The sequence below is a fragment of the Choloepus didactylus genome, chromosome 3 (genome assembly GCF_015220235.1).
Source record: "Choloepus didactylus isolate mChoDid1 chromosome 3, mChoDid1.pri, whole genome shotgun sequence".
Lineage (NCBI taxonomy): Eukaryota > Metazoa > Chordata > Mammalia > Pilosa > Megalonychidae > Choloepus > Choloepus didactylus.
Window position 1 is genome coordinate 57,136,187 of NC_051309.1, and position 13,577 is coordinate 57,149,763.

The window sequence follows — 13,577 nt, forward strand, 5'->3', positions numbered from 1 at the left end:
TTACATCTCAAATCACCAGGATACACATTCTTCTCTAGTGATCACGGATCTTTCTCCAGAATAGACCATATGCTGGGACATAAAACAAGCCTCAATAAATTTAAAAGAATTGAAGTTATTCAAAGCACATTTCTCTGACCACAGTAGAATACAATTAGAAGTCAGTCACCATCAGAGACAGAAAATTCACAAACACCTGGAGGTTAAAAATGAGGGGGAGATGAAAACATTCCCAGATAATCAAAAGCTGAGGGACTTCATCACCAGTAGATCAGTTGTATAAGAAATGCTAAAGGGAATTGTGTAGGCTGAAAGGAAGGGACACTAAACAATTGACTGAAACCACATGAAGAAATAAAGATTCCTAGTAAAGATCACATGGTAAATATAAATACCAATACTACTGTATTTTTGATTTGTAAGTCCACTATTTACCTCCTACAGGATCTAAAAGACATAAAGTGTAATGATAAATCAGTGCTTTTGGACTCAGTGTACAATATGTAATTTTTGACAACTACATAAAGGTGGGGGAATGGAGGAGTATAGGAACATAGTTTATGTGTCCTATTGAAGTTAAGTTGGTATCAAAGAAAACAAGATTGTTATAGATTTAGGATGTTAAATTTAAGCCCCACGGTAAACACAAAGAAAGTATCAGAGAATATGATAATAGAGATGAAAAGTAGAGAATGGGTTACGAGAAGTGAGGGAAGGGGCAAGGGGGAGTTAATAAGAAATGAGTGTAGGGTTTCTGTTCGGGGTGAAGGGAAATTTCTAGTAATAGATGGTGGGAAGTTGATGGCATTGCAACATTGTGAATGTGATTAATCCCACTAAATGGAATGCTTGGGAAGGGTTGGAATGGGAAGCTTTATGCTGTATATATATGTTTCCACAAATGAAAAGACAAGACAGTCTAAATAGATAATGACAATTAAATGCCATGGATGATCCTGGATGAGATCTAAGCATAGAGGAGAAAAGGCTCAAAAGGACACAATTGGGACATAAAAAAAAATGAAATATAGAATGTAAGCTTTATATCAATGTTAAATTTCTTGAACTTCTTAACTACACTTAATGTGATTACATAAATGACTATTCTTGTACATAGGAAATGTATATGTGAATTATATTCGTTCAAGGATGTGTGTAACTTGCTCTCATCATATGTTCAGAAGACAGAGCAATAGACGATGGATGACAGGAAGGGAAGGAAAGAAAGAAATGATGGTAAAGACAAAATATTCAAGTTGGTAGATCTGGGTATCGGTGGAAGGGGTTTGGGGTATGCTGGAGTTCTGTGTATGGGGTTTGTGTTATTTTTGCAACTGTTCTGTAAGTTTGAATTTATTTCAAAATAAAAAGTAAAAAAAAAAAAAGAAAGAAAATCTGGAATAACTGCTGGGGGACAACTGTGACTGTCCACACATCGTACACCAACCTGGATTGGGAGGAATGCCTGAGATCACAGCATAAAATCTGTAAGTAAAAACTGTGGACCCGAGCCGGGAGTCCCCTCCCCCCACAGCAGCCTGAACTGCAAAACCTTGCTGTAGTAGGAAGAGCATTTTCTGAACAAGTGAATATACCTCAGTCCAGCTTCAACTGGGGTTTTAATTAACAAACATGGGCTGCTCAATACAAGCTACAAATCCCCAACAAGGAGACAGAGGCTTATAGTGACAGTGGACTTTAAGGAGACAGAATACTTCTCTGTCCCGAGAGGGGGACCCCAGAGGACCAGGTACTATCTCTGGCTGACAGGTGAAATGGGGGGGGGGGAGGGGTGTAGTGTTTGGACTGTCCTGAAAGGGCTGCAAGGGGGCTTTGTGTCCTTTTTTCTCTCAATCTGAGTGGCTCAGCCATTTTCAATTCACAGGCTCTGATACAGATAAGGGTGGAGATAGCAGAGTCAGAGAGACAAAGAACCTATTTAAATGCAGATGGTAACTCCTTAGGGTTTGTATCTTCCCTGAGAGGAAGGAGGTGGTGCCCAGCTCTACTACCGCTTTCATTCAGAATCAGACCCCAGAGCCTGGGGGGAAGCAGCCAAAACAGAAACTAAGCAGGCCGCACCTCCTTACTCCAGTCAGGAGCGACAGGCTGACAGGCGCCACCTATTGGGTGGGTTAGGAAAAGCACAGCGGCTTGAGGCCTCATAGATTGTGTCAATCTTCTAAGAGACACCCTCAGGGAAATCTGATACTGAATATTGCCTCCTGAGACCTGAGACCATTCTGGTCTGGGAAAACCTGATTGGGGTAACCAAGGAAACCAGATGCCAAGACAAACAGAAAATTACAGCCTACACTAAGAAAAATGAAGTTATGGCCTCGTCAAAGGAGCAAACTTACACTTCAACTGAGATACAGTAATTGAAACATCTAATGCTAAATCAATTCATAAAGTTTAGGGAAGATATGGCAAAAGAGAGGAAGCATAAAATGAAAACACTGGGCGAACATAAGGTGGAAATCGAAAGTTTGAAAAAAAAACTGGCAGAATCTATGGAAATGAAAGGCACAACACAAGAGATGAAAGACACAATGGAGACATACAACAGCAGATCTCAAGAGGCAGAAGAAAACACTCAGGAACTGGAGAACAAGACACCTGAAATCTACACACAAGAGAACAGATAGGGAAAAGAATGGAAAAATATGAGCAACATCTCAGGGAATTGAATGACAACATGAAACATATGAATGTATGTGTCATGGGTGTCCCAGAAGGAGAAGAGAAGGGAAAAGGGGCAGAAGCAATAATAGAGGAAACAATCAATGAAAATTTCCCATCTCTTACGAAAGACATAAATTACAGATCCAAGAAGTGCAGCGTACCCCAAACAGAATAGATCTGAATAGGCCCATGCCAAGACACTTAATAATCAGATTATCAAACGTCAGAGACAACGAGAGAATCCTGAAAGCAGCAAGAGAAAAGTGATCCATCACATACAAAGGAAGCTTGATAAAACTACGTGTGGATTTCTCAGTAGAAACCATGGAGGCAAGAAGGAAATGGCGTGATATATTTAAGATACTGAAAGAGATAAACTGCCAACCAAGAATCCTATATCCAGCAAAACTTTCCTCTTTCTTTTTTCTTTTCCTTTGTCTACCTTCTTTGACTCTTCCTCCTCCTTTGTGTAAGAAATGGAGATGTCCTTAGATAGATAGTGGTGATGGTGGTGAATACATAAATACGTGATTATACAGGGAACCACCGATTGTGTACTTAGTACAGAATGTATGGTGTGTGAACAAAACTGACTTAAAAAATGGGTTGATGAAGAAACCTTGAGGGCCCTATGTGGAGTGAAATAAGTCAGACACATAAAGACAAATATTGCACAGTCTCACTGATATGAACTATTTATGATATGTAAACTCATAGACATGAAATATTAGTTAACAGGTTATAGAACAAAGCTAAAGAATGGGGAGCAGTTGCTTATTATGAGCAGAATGTTCAACTAGGTTGAACTTAAATGTTTGGAAACGGACAGAGGTGATGGTAGCACGTTGTGCGAATAACGTCAGTGCTGAATGGTGTGTGAATGTGGCAGACAGGGGAAGCTCAGAGTCATGAATGTCACCAGAAGGAAAGTTGGAGGTTGAAAGATGGGAATGTATAAAACAGTGAATCTTGTGGTGGACACTGTCTGTGATTAGCTGTACAAATATTAGAATCTCTTTCATGAACTAGAACAAATGTATGACACTAGAAGTTAATAATAGAGAGGCATATAGGGAAAAAATATACCTATTGCAAACTATATACTACAGTTAGTAGTAGTATAACATTCTTTCATCAACAGTAACAAATGTACTATACCAATACTATGAGTCAGTAATGGAGGGGGGATGGTTAGGGGTATGGGAAGATCTGAGTTTCCTTTTTTTGTCTTTATTTCTTTTCTAGAGTAGTGAAAATGTTCTAAAAATTGAAAAAAAAAGTTAATTGTGATGAATGCACAGTATGTGGTACCATGGGCAATTGATTGTTCACTTTGGATCTTTGGATAATTGTATGGTATGTGAACAATCTCGATTAAAAAAAAAGTCAGTGGCGAGATTCTTCCCTCTTACTGCCTCAGGATGGGAGGCATGTGAGTTCTGTGGCCATGAAAATATCCAAATTGAGGCATCTTCAGGTGAGGCTTTCTCCTCGAAGACCTGTGGGAAGGCCAGCTGCCAGTGATCCTTGACTCCTCTGGCACGTGGCAAGACACATGGCGACGCTGCTGGTCTCTCCCTTCTCTTCTGGGTTTCGTTGCTTTCATCTTCTGGCTTCTGGGGCTTTCTCTCTCAGCGTCTTTGGCTTTCTTTGTCTCTTGTACCCATTTTATAAAAAGAGCTGGTAAAATTATATATATATGGTAATGTCCTCTGGCCTTCCACAGATTTTAATCTTTGATTACTGAACTGGTACAATTGATGTAAATGTGTTTCACAGTTGGTATTTGGGTTCTCGATGTAGTTCCAAGTATAGTTTTTTTTTAATAACTTTAAACAGTTGTACTCTTTCCTTATCAACTGCAAAGAATGGTGCTGAATAGGTTTGAGTCTAGTGTAAGCTGTATTTTAATGTATTTTAAGGGATTTTTAGTTTTCTTTCATAAGATATCCTTTTAATAGTTACAAAGGAGCAGAGTTTGAATCATGTCATATGAGAATCTTATCATGATTCTTCATTATAGAAGTTTGTAACTTTAAAGATTTTTGGTGAAGAAATGTCAACTATGTATGATCTATTTTTCTGATTATAAAATCTTGGAATCCTTAGAGGGCATCAGAGTTAACTACTAAAGTGCTATCTCCTGTTATAAGTGAGTGACTATCCAGCTCCTGACTGAACGTGGCTCGAGGGAGGTTCAGTATCTTACAAGAGGTCCCTGTTAGGTCATTGGCTACACCTAAGTGTTCATTGTTGTTGGAGGGAAAGAAGTAGAATGATTTAAAGTTATTACATATTGGATTAGCTTCTAATGGAAATATTTTTGCTTTAAAATAGTGGTAAGTTACTATTTCTGAAGTTAATGTTCCCTTTGACATGTTGGGATGCATGGTAGCTAACCAGATATACTGTTAAATTTTCTTCCAGTTTTGTTTGGCTATGCCACCACAGTCATTCCCAGGGTGTATACATACTATGTTTCAACTGCGTTATTTGCCATTTTTGGCATTAGAATGCTTCGAGAAGGCTTAAAGATGAGCCCAGATGAGGGTCAAGAGGAATTGGAAGAAGTTCAAGCAGAAATAAAGAAGAAAGATGAAGAAGTAAGTAATAACACTGTTAAATATCTAGACTAAAAAGGCACTGAACTACAAATAAACACTATCCAGAGGGTTTTCAGTGGCCATGTCTGTGTGATATGTGTCGCTATACAAAAATAGCTTATTTTGCCTTAGTTTCCATTCTTACAGCTGGTTATGATGTGAGTCTGTCTTCGTTAGTGTGAATGTGGGAGGATTCCCTGGGAGATGGAACCTGAGAGATGAATACTGACTACATGTAACCAGATGTCTTAGGGTTAGGGTTAGGGTTAGGGTAACCAGACATCTGTAACCAGATGTCTTAATCAGATTGGTTGTAAGCTCCAAAAGCAAGAAATGTGTTTTAGAATTTTACATTTCTTCCTCAGAATCTGCGATAGTGAGAATTGAATACAGCATTTGTTGCTATATGAGACCAGGGGAACTTCAGACTTCAAGGGGTCAGTTTAGGGTCACAGAACTTCAGTTTCTTTGAGGCATATTACATACTCTTTAAATACTTTAAATATACTTTTACCTTAAAGATAAACGTCAGTAGCCAAAATGATGTTCATAATGATGAGAATTTTTAAATACTTGGTTATTCTCTTACTGTTGCACCTTGGAGAATAACTTAAGTATTTCTCTCCATATAAGTGATTTTCTGCTAATTTGATTTCCTTCTCGGGATTAATGTCAGTGGTGTTTTTTGTTGTTGTCATTGTTTTTAATTTAGCTCCAACGAACCAAACTTTTAAATGGACCAGGAGATGTTGAAACCAGTACGAGTGCAACGATACCTCAGAAAAAGTGGTTGCATTTTATTTCACCCATCTTTGTTCAAGCTCTCACATTAACATTCTTAGCAGAATGGGGTGATCGCTCTCAACTAACTACGATTGTTTTGGCAGCTAGAGAGGTGAGTGATTTTTGAGGGAAGACTGCTTTTGCTCTTAAGACTAAGCAGACAAAAATGTTACTTTGCTTCAGGGCCAAAGGATTACTTCATATGCTCGACAGTTTCTTTAAGATCTGATAACCCTGCTCCTCCTGTAATTGACCTTCTCTCAGTGTCTACAGCCAATCAGGCAGTGTTTTTAGGATTGCCGTCTTTTCACGCACCTTGCTCACTCCTCTTCAGCTTTGCCAGAATGATGCTGTGGGAGTTGTCTTCTTGGGTTGGTTTTCCCTTTTACTCAAAATTTTTCTTTGCGTACTAGTTAAGAATATAATATAAGTTGGTATATTATTGAAGGCCAATTTGGCAATAAATATCTAAAGTCCAACATGTATGACTTCCAGTTCCTCCATTCCTTTTAAAATATTTATTACAGCTTTTAAAATGCAAAGTAAATATGATATGGAAAAATGAGATATTTACAAAGGAGGTTTATTTTAAAGGACACACAAAGAACAAAAGACAGGAAAATCAGAATGTTTACAGAGCTTGTCTTTGGGTATTGTTACTGCAGGTGATTTATTTCTGTTTAGAAAATATTTTAGAGTTAACCAAGACTGTAAGTTCTAGAATGGTATATAACTAGAAGAGACCTCAGACCATCTGTTTCTTGCGTTTACCCTATAAATGAAGAACCTGAGGCCCAGATAAAGAAAATAGGTGATTATCCGAAGACATACTCTAGTTGGTAGCAGGGGCAAAAAGCTAGAGCTAAGGCTCTCTGCCTTCCAGCCTTTTTACTGTGTTGTGCTCATAAGTGTTAAATACAGCTTATTTTAAAGATACACATTGGTTTTAAGTTTTTAAAATCTTTATTCTTTTTGAGGGGAATAGTAAAATTTTATATGCAATATCTGTTATTGTTCACATGGAGGTTTTAAGCAGGAGATGGTTGTGGACTGAACGCTGCTACACCTGCATAGGCGCTGGTCTTAAATATTATTTCTTACCTGTTTTAATATCTAATGGTAGGATGTAGATAAAAGGCTTGGTTTGAGTTTGTTTCCAGCTCCTAGGAAATTTCCACCACCAGAGAAAAGGTTCCTTAGCATAGGCTGCAGTTTAAAATATAAAACAAAGAGTTGTGGTTTGTTTTGGGACAGGGCTGTTTTGTCAGAGAAGCCTCAAAAATGCTGTATTTGGTGGACAGGAAATTGATTTTTCACTTGAGTCTCATTTCAAAACAAATTTTCTTTAAAAATGTCACTTTAATGGCTGTCCTATATTTTTCTTAATTTCTAGCCTTTTTTATTGCCTTTAAGAGTGCCAGAGTTGGGACTTGAATGTAAGTGACCATTTGGTTGTGGCAGCGGCAGTGGTGGTTCTGCCAGGGTGACTGTCACAACGGCAGAATCCTTGCATTTTTCTTGTCCTGTGTTCTGTATGGCACAGTGACTTGTGAAAGGCTCAAGACTGGCCCTGTCGCTGCCATATACCTTGGTCTGCTCCTGGCACGTGCTGGTTGGCTTTCAGCCTCTTATTATGTGATCACACTACATTACCTCCCTGGGTTTCCTCATGTGAAAATGGGCTTTGTGGTTAAAATAAGATAATGCCTGGAGGGCATCTAACAGTCAGCACTCAATGTCCATCCTCTTTCCACACTACAAGCACCAAAGGGATCTTTAATATGCTCTTCAAGGGCAGAAATATGGTTGTCTCTTTGTTTCGTTAATATTCCTTTTTTTTTGGTAATTTTTTGTATGAACCATACAGTATAAGTAGTCTAGTTCAGCCCATTTTAGTCTGAAACTTTAATCCTGCTTTCAACATAATTCAGTATTTCCCAAATTGGATTTCACAGAATCTTAGTGTCCTTTGAGATGCTTAATGGGATTAGGCAAACAAAAAAGGAGGTTCCAGAGTCAAATGAATTTGACAAATACTGTATCCCTTTTCTTAAAAATTCATTATACAGATTAATAAAGACTGAAAAATCCTGTAATAAAGGAACTATTTAATTTTATTTAATACAGTAATTTTTTCAAATATCACTTTCAAATAGAACGAAACCATCTTCTGAGATACCAGCTTTAGAAATTATAAAACACAGTTTGGAAATTGTACTCCTCCTCTTCTGTTCTTCCCAGTAGATGTTTCAAATCATCCCCATTTTCCGGAGTCCCTACTGTCCACTCCTTAACAGACAACCTTTCCTTCTGTTTAATGCAAAAAACTTATCTTTTCACTTCCACCCATCACAGTAGAAGTGCTTTCCCTCTTCCTGTATTCTGGACCCCAGGCCTCCCAGTGTCCTTTTATAGCTTAAGTCTTTGCCTGTCTTCTAGCCCCATTTTGTTAGCATTTTAGCAAATCTTTTTTTCATCTTAAAAAATAAAAAAACCCTTTCTCAGTTCTTCTGTTCTGAATACCAATGTCTTCCTCACCTTTTCCCCAGTCTCAAAGGGCTTGGCGGTGAAGAAAACAGAACTGGCTTTACTTTCCTGCCTAAAATTAGAATGTAGTTTCTGACCAGTAACATTAGTTTCTCACCAGTAATATTAATATGTTGCTTTGAGTTCACTGCAGCCATTAACAGTACCCGCTGTGGCCCTCTTCGATGCCTGGCTTCTCTTCCCCTGTCATCCCATGAATACTGCTTTCCTTGGGATTGTGTTATTAACATCCTTATCATTCACTGTTTCTTCTAAGGCTATTTACTAGAGCTTATTCACCATTTAAATCAACTGAGCCTGGAACTTCTCTGCTTTTACCTCTTGTAGATATCCATAAACCCTCTCTCCACTGCTCCTAAATCTTTTTTATCACATCGATATTATTCTGCCAAGCCAGAGAAACTTGGGTGTTATCCCTGGTTTTTCCTTTTCATAACCACTATCATTCAGTTATCACTAAGTATATCAATTATGCCTCCTTAATTTTTTTCCTCCAAGTCTGTCTGCTTTAGCAAGTAGCCTCCCACCCCAATCCAAGCCACCATAATTTCTTAGCAGAGCTACTGCAATAGCCTCCCTGTTGATCACCCTGCCTTCAGTTTTACCCCACCACACTGCCCCACTACCCAGTTCATTTCCTACACTAGACTTTTAGATTATTCTTCTGTCACTTCTCAGTTAAAAACCAACTAGTGTCTTAGATAAAATCTAATCTTTGAAGTCCTTCATGACCTGCCCCGCCCCACCTTCCTTACTTGACTCTTTCCTTGTGACTCCTCTGTTCTCTGTGGAAATAGTGAATAGCCCCACAGTAGCTCTTTACTGCTGGCCTGTTGCCTTCTGCTTAGAATGTTCCCCCCTCGCAAAACAAAGTAAAATCTTCTGGTTAACTCCTACTCGTTATTTAGGGCCGTTTTTCTGGAAAACCTTTACAGATTCCTTAAACCTGAGTGTCTAGGATGCTCTGGTAGCAAGCGTTTACAGAATGAATACTGTATGTCTGGCACTGAGGATATAGTGGAGAATAAGGGAGACAGGGTCTCTGTTCTCAGGGAGTATCATCATATTATATTGTAAAGGCTTATTTTTCTCACAGTATCAAACAATAGTTGTGGGATGTGATGTCTAGTTTAATAGTCTTCCTAGCACTAGTCACATAGGTGCTAAATGTTGCTTATGAATGAAGTTTAATAACTAAAGGTTGAATTAGCTTCATTTCTTGAGGGTTATTTTGATTTTATAGATTGATTCAAGTTTTTCTCCTTTTAGGTCTAGTCCTATGTATGATTGGTATATATTCCTTAAAGTAGCTGTTGTAGTTTTCATAAATTAATTTTATGAAACTATTAGATCTATTTTATACTTTGTTGTTCTTGACCTCCATTTTCAGTGCTTCTTAGTCATTCTCTCTCAACTTGCAGTTTCAGTTTCAACCTTGGTTTTAGAATAATGTCAGTAATGCTTGTTTCCAGGATCCCTGTGGTGTGGCTGTGGGTGGAACAGTAGGACACTGTTTATGCACAGGCTTAGCAGTAATTGGAGGAAGAATGATTGCACAAAAAATCTCTGTCAGAACTGGTAAGTTTTTTTTTTTTTTTGAATTACAAAGCAAATACCATTGTTTTAACTTCTAGAATCATTGAAAATTTAGAAAAAGGGAGTTAGCTTTGATTATTTAAATTTTTACTTGTAAATTATACCTGGTCTTTGTGATCATAATCAGTTAGAGGTCCTAAGTATTGCCCCTTGTCTTTCAAATATGTGCTATTTTCCACACACATAGATGTTAGTAAAATACAAATTTAACTAAAAGCATTGTTGAATCTGTGGTAGACTTTTGCCAACATATTTTCTCAGGCAGTGGATACTAAAAGTAAAACAATTATCATGTTTAAGTATGAGAAATTTTTGGCCCTAAAATATTGGGAATCATAGGTAGAGACCATATTATCTGACTCTGGAGATGTATTTGCTAGTTAGGTATTTGTACTTAACAGCTTTAAATAACTGTTAGATCCTCAAGAAAAATAGAGTATCTACAAGTCACAGAAGTTGTTGAACATTCCCTTTTATAAATGGGTTTTAAGATGAGTTGCATTTCTACTGTTGCTTGTCAGTACTTTCTCAATTTAATATAATTCTGTCAATTCTCAAAACAATGCTAAAGAAGAAACTGATTCTTATTGTTCAGTCAGGCGTATAAGTAGTGTTCTTTACTGTGTAATGGGGTTGAAATGGTTCTAATTTGTTTGTGAGGTCACTTTATTAGATTGGAAGAGTAATGGGCAACATCTTGGCTCCCTCATATTTTATGCAGTGTCAAACTTTCGTTTCCTTATTTAACTTTTTTTTTTCTCTTCCAGTGACAATCATAGGAGGCATCGTTTTTTTGGCGTTTGCATTTTCTGCACTATTTATAAGTCCCGATTATGGTTTTTAACAAGCTGTTGCATTTATATTTAGTTTAAGATAGGTAACTCATCTTTCTATACATAGTGTACATTATAACTAAAAGTGATGGGAAACACTGTATTTTGTAGCAGTGATTTGTGAGTTTGACCCATTTAATGAAAGTATTATGTCCATGAAATAATCACTGATTCTATCTGCAACATGGATTTTTAAAAGAAACCTAATTCTAAGCATGAATTTTTTTTTTCTCCAGCATACTTGATAATATGGTCTCTCTCTGTCTTTTTTTTTTGGTATATACAGAACCATTGTGTGGTGGGTTCTACCACTTGAATTTCTTTTAGTACTGCCCCCCTTTTTTAATAAGAAATATAAATTTTCTTCTGGATCACTGAGGCATTTTAAGACATTTACCTTAAAATTTTTCTTGGAGGAAGAATGAATTAATCTTTTAACACATTTCCCTGAGCCAGTATGTGGTAGTTTCATCAGAAGACTTTTCAAAATTATATTCTTGGTTAAAAAAAGATAAGTATGATTAATATCACTATTGTGATTAATATCACTATTATATCAATAACATGACACAACAGGATTTGTTTGCCAGATCTGTTCCCCCTCTTTTCTTTTAATTGGGTAGGAGACCCAATATAAAAAACAGTCAATATTTGACTGTGAAATTACCAAATTAAGAGAATACTATGAATGTATTCATATTTTTTCTATACTGAATAACAATGTAACATAGATGCAATGTAAATAAAAGTGGTATGACTGGTGCTTGTTTTCCTTTTGTGTTATACAAGTTCATAATTTTCTAAAGTTGATATATAAAGACAGTGATATATTACATGCATGAGGTATGCATAAAGTAGCTAAACAGGAGCCAGGGCATTGTTCTAAAGCACTGTCTTATTTAACCCTCACAACTCTGTGAGGTAATGGGTACTAGTATTACCCTTATTTTACAAGTGAGAAAGATAAAAGAGAACAAAGTTAGCATGGTTATATGGTAGAGCTGGGGATTTAATTCTGGAGCCTGTAATCATGCTAAGGGTACATCATTTTATCACAGCAACTTCAACAGTCACTGTTAAGTATATTCTGATTTGACTAAAAAATACACTCCATCCAAGCAGCATACCATCTGCTTTCTCCCAGCCTGTTACCATATGCAGTAACTGCCAATAGTAGCCTCTTCAGACCTGATGGAAAATTCTATAGAAACATCTACATATTCCCTGTGTGACAATAAGTAAATCGCAGGCAATTCAGGTTTACTGAGCTAGTGCAGTCGTCCACGACATATAGTATAACTTGTGATTTGGAACAGAATGTTAAGAGAATCTAGTTAATCAGCCAGCATTGTCAACTCAGCAACTGTTCTGTAGCAGTGACTCTGTGAGAAAGACAGCTAACCACCATTGTGAAGATGTCTAAAAGTGGTTTTTAGCTAAAAAGTAGCCATATGGAAAGGAAAAGTCATGGGGAAACTTTTAAGGTGTTCTTTACCATAAAAAGTGTTATTACACAGTAGAATATCACAATGTCCATGAATTAAAACACTTCAAAGAAATTTCAGATTAGATCCCTAGACCACATCTTTGTTCTCTGCAATTGGATACGCCTAGGTTATTTTATAAACAGGGAGAGCAAGAAATTATTGCTAACAGTCCTTTTTCCAAGTACAGAAAATTCCTATTAGAAAGTAGCTGGTACTGTTATAGCCCAAACTTGATAGTTCAGGTACCCTAGTTCCAGCCCTAGTTTAATATCTGAATAACAGCATAATTCTCTTGTAGCCGCATGTAACTATTCGGAGGACATGTTAGCTCAGACCAAATCTACAAGGTAAAAATTGCTAATGCAGTTAGACCCCACGATAAATATAAGGAAAATGTCATTGATAGTGATTTTGAAATATTTAATATTTTTCTTTAAAAGCCAAAATAATACGATTCTTACAAGTTATGTGCCACATCAAGCAAGTGTTATTTTTTGAGAAATGCCAGTGATAACTGAAAAACATAGCACTGAGGTATTTTTTATTTTTAAAACTGAATAAGGAAACAGTCTGGATCTAATTATTTTTACATTTATGGAAAAAATGTTACTGCTTGGCTCTTTTGCTGTAATTTTAGGTTCTGAATACATTACAAGAGTGTATGGGAAAGGGCATTATAATAGTACATGTAGTTTTTTTTTTTTAAAAAAAGCTCTGCACATCATAACCTGGAAAAATGATGATACAGCAAGAAGCCTGAGTGGAGATCGGCTAATACCACATTAATTTTCCTCAAAGGATAGCTCTAAGAAACAAAAAACGTGTAACCAATTGTAAGTAACACCAAATTAAAGCGGCAATATTAAATTGGTAATAAAATGATCCATGTATTTTATACAATATTGTAGTCCCAAACATAGCTCATGGAAATCAACAGAGAACTTAATAGCACCGTTGAAACCATTCTTTATCCTATCCTTCATGCTTCTAATTCAATTTAAGATTTTGGCATTAAGCAATACCTGGAAAATAGGTCAGTCTTA

The 13,577-nt window shown here is 36.9% G+C and overlaps 1 protein-coding gene across 1 annotated transcript in view; it reads left to right on the plus strand.

Moving 5' to 3' along the window:
* Window positions 1–11,810, plus strand: part of TMEM165 (transmembrane protein 165) — a 57,842-nt gene extending 46,032 nt beyond the window's left edge. The window contains exons 3-6 of the mRNA XM_037829846.1: window positions 5,113–5,288; window positions 6,001–6,183; window positions 10,091–10,196; window positions 10,982–11,810. Of these exons, the coding sequence (XP_037685774.1) occupies window positions 5,113–5,288; window positions 6,001–6,183; window positions 10,091–10,196; window positions 10,982–11,058 (542 nt within the window). The 3' untranslated portion in view covers window positions 11,059–11,810. The remainder of the gene's footprint in view (window positions 1–5,112; window positions 5,289–6,000; window positions 6,184–10,090; window positions 10,197–10,981) is intronic.
* Window positions 11,811–13,577: the final 1,767 nt, after the last annotated feature.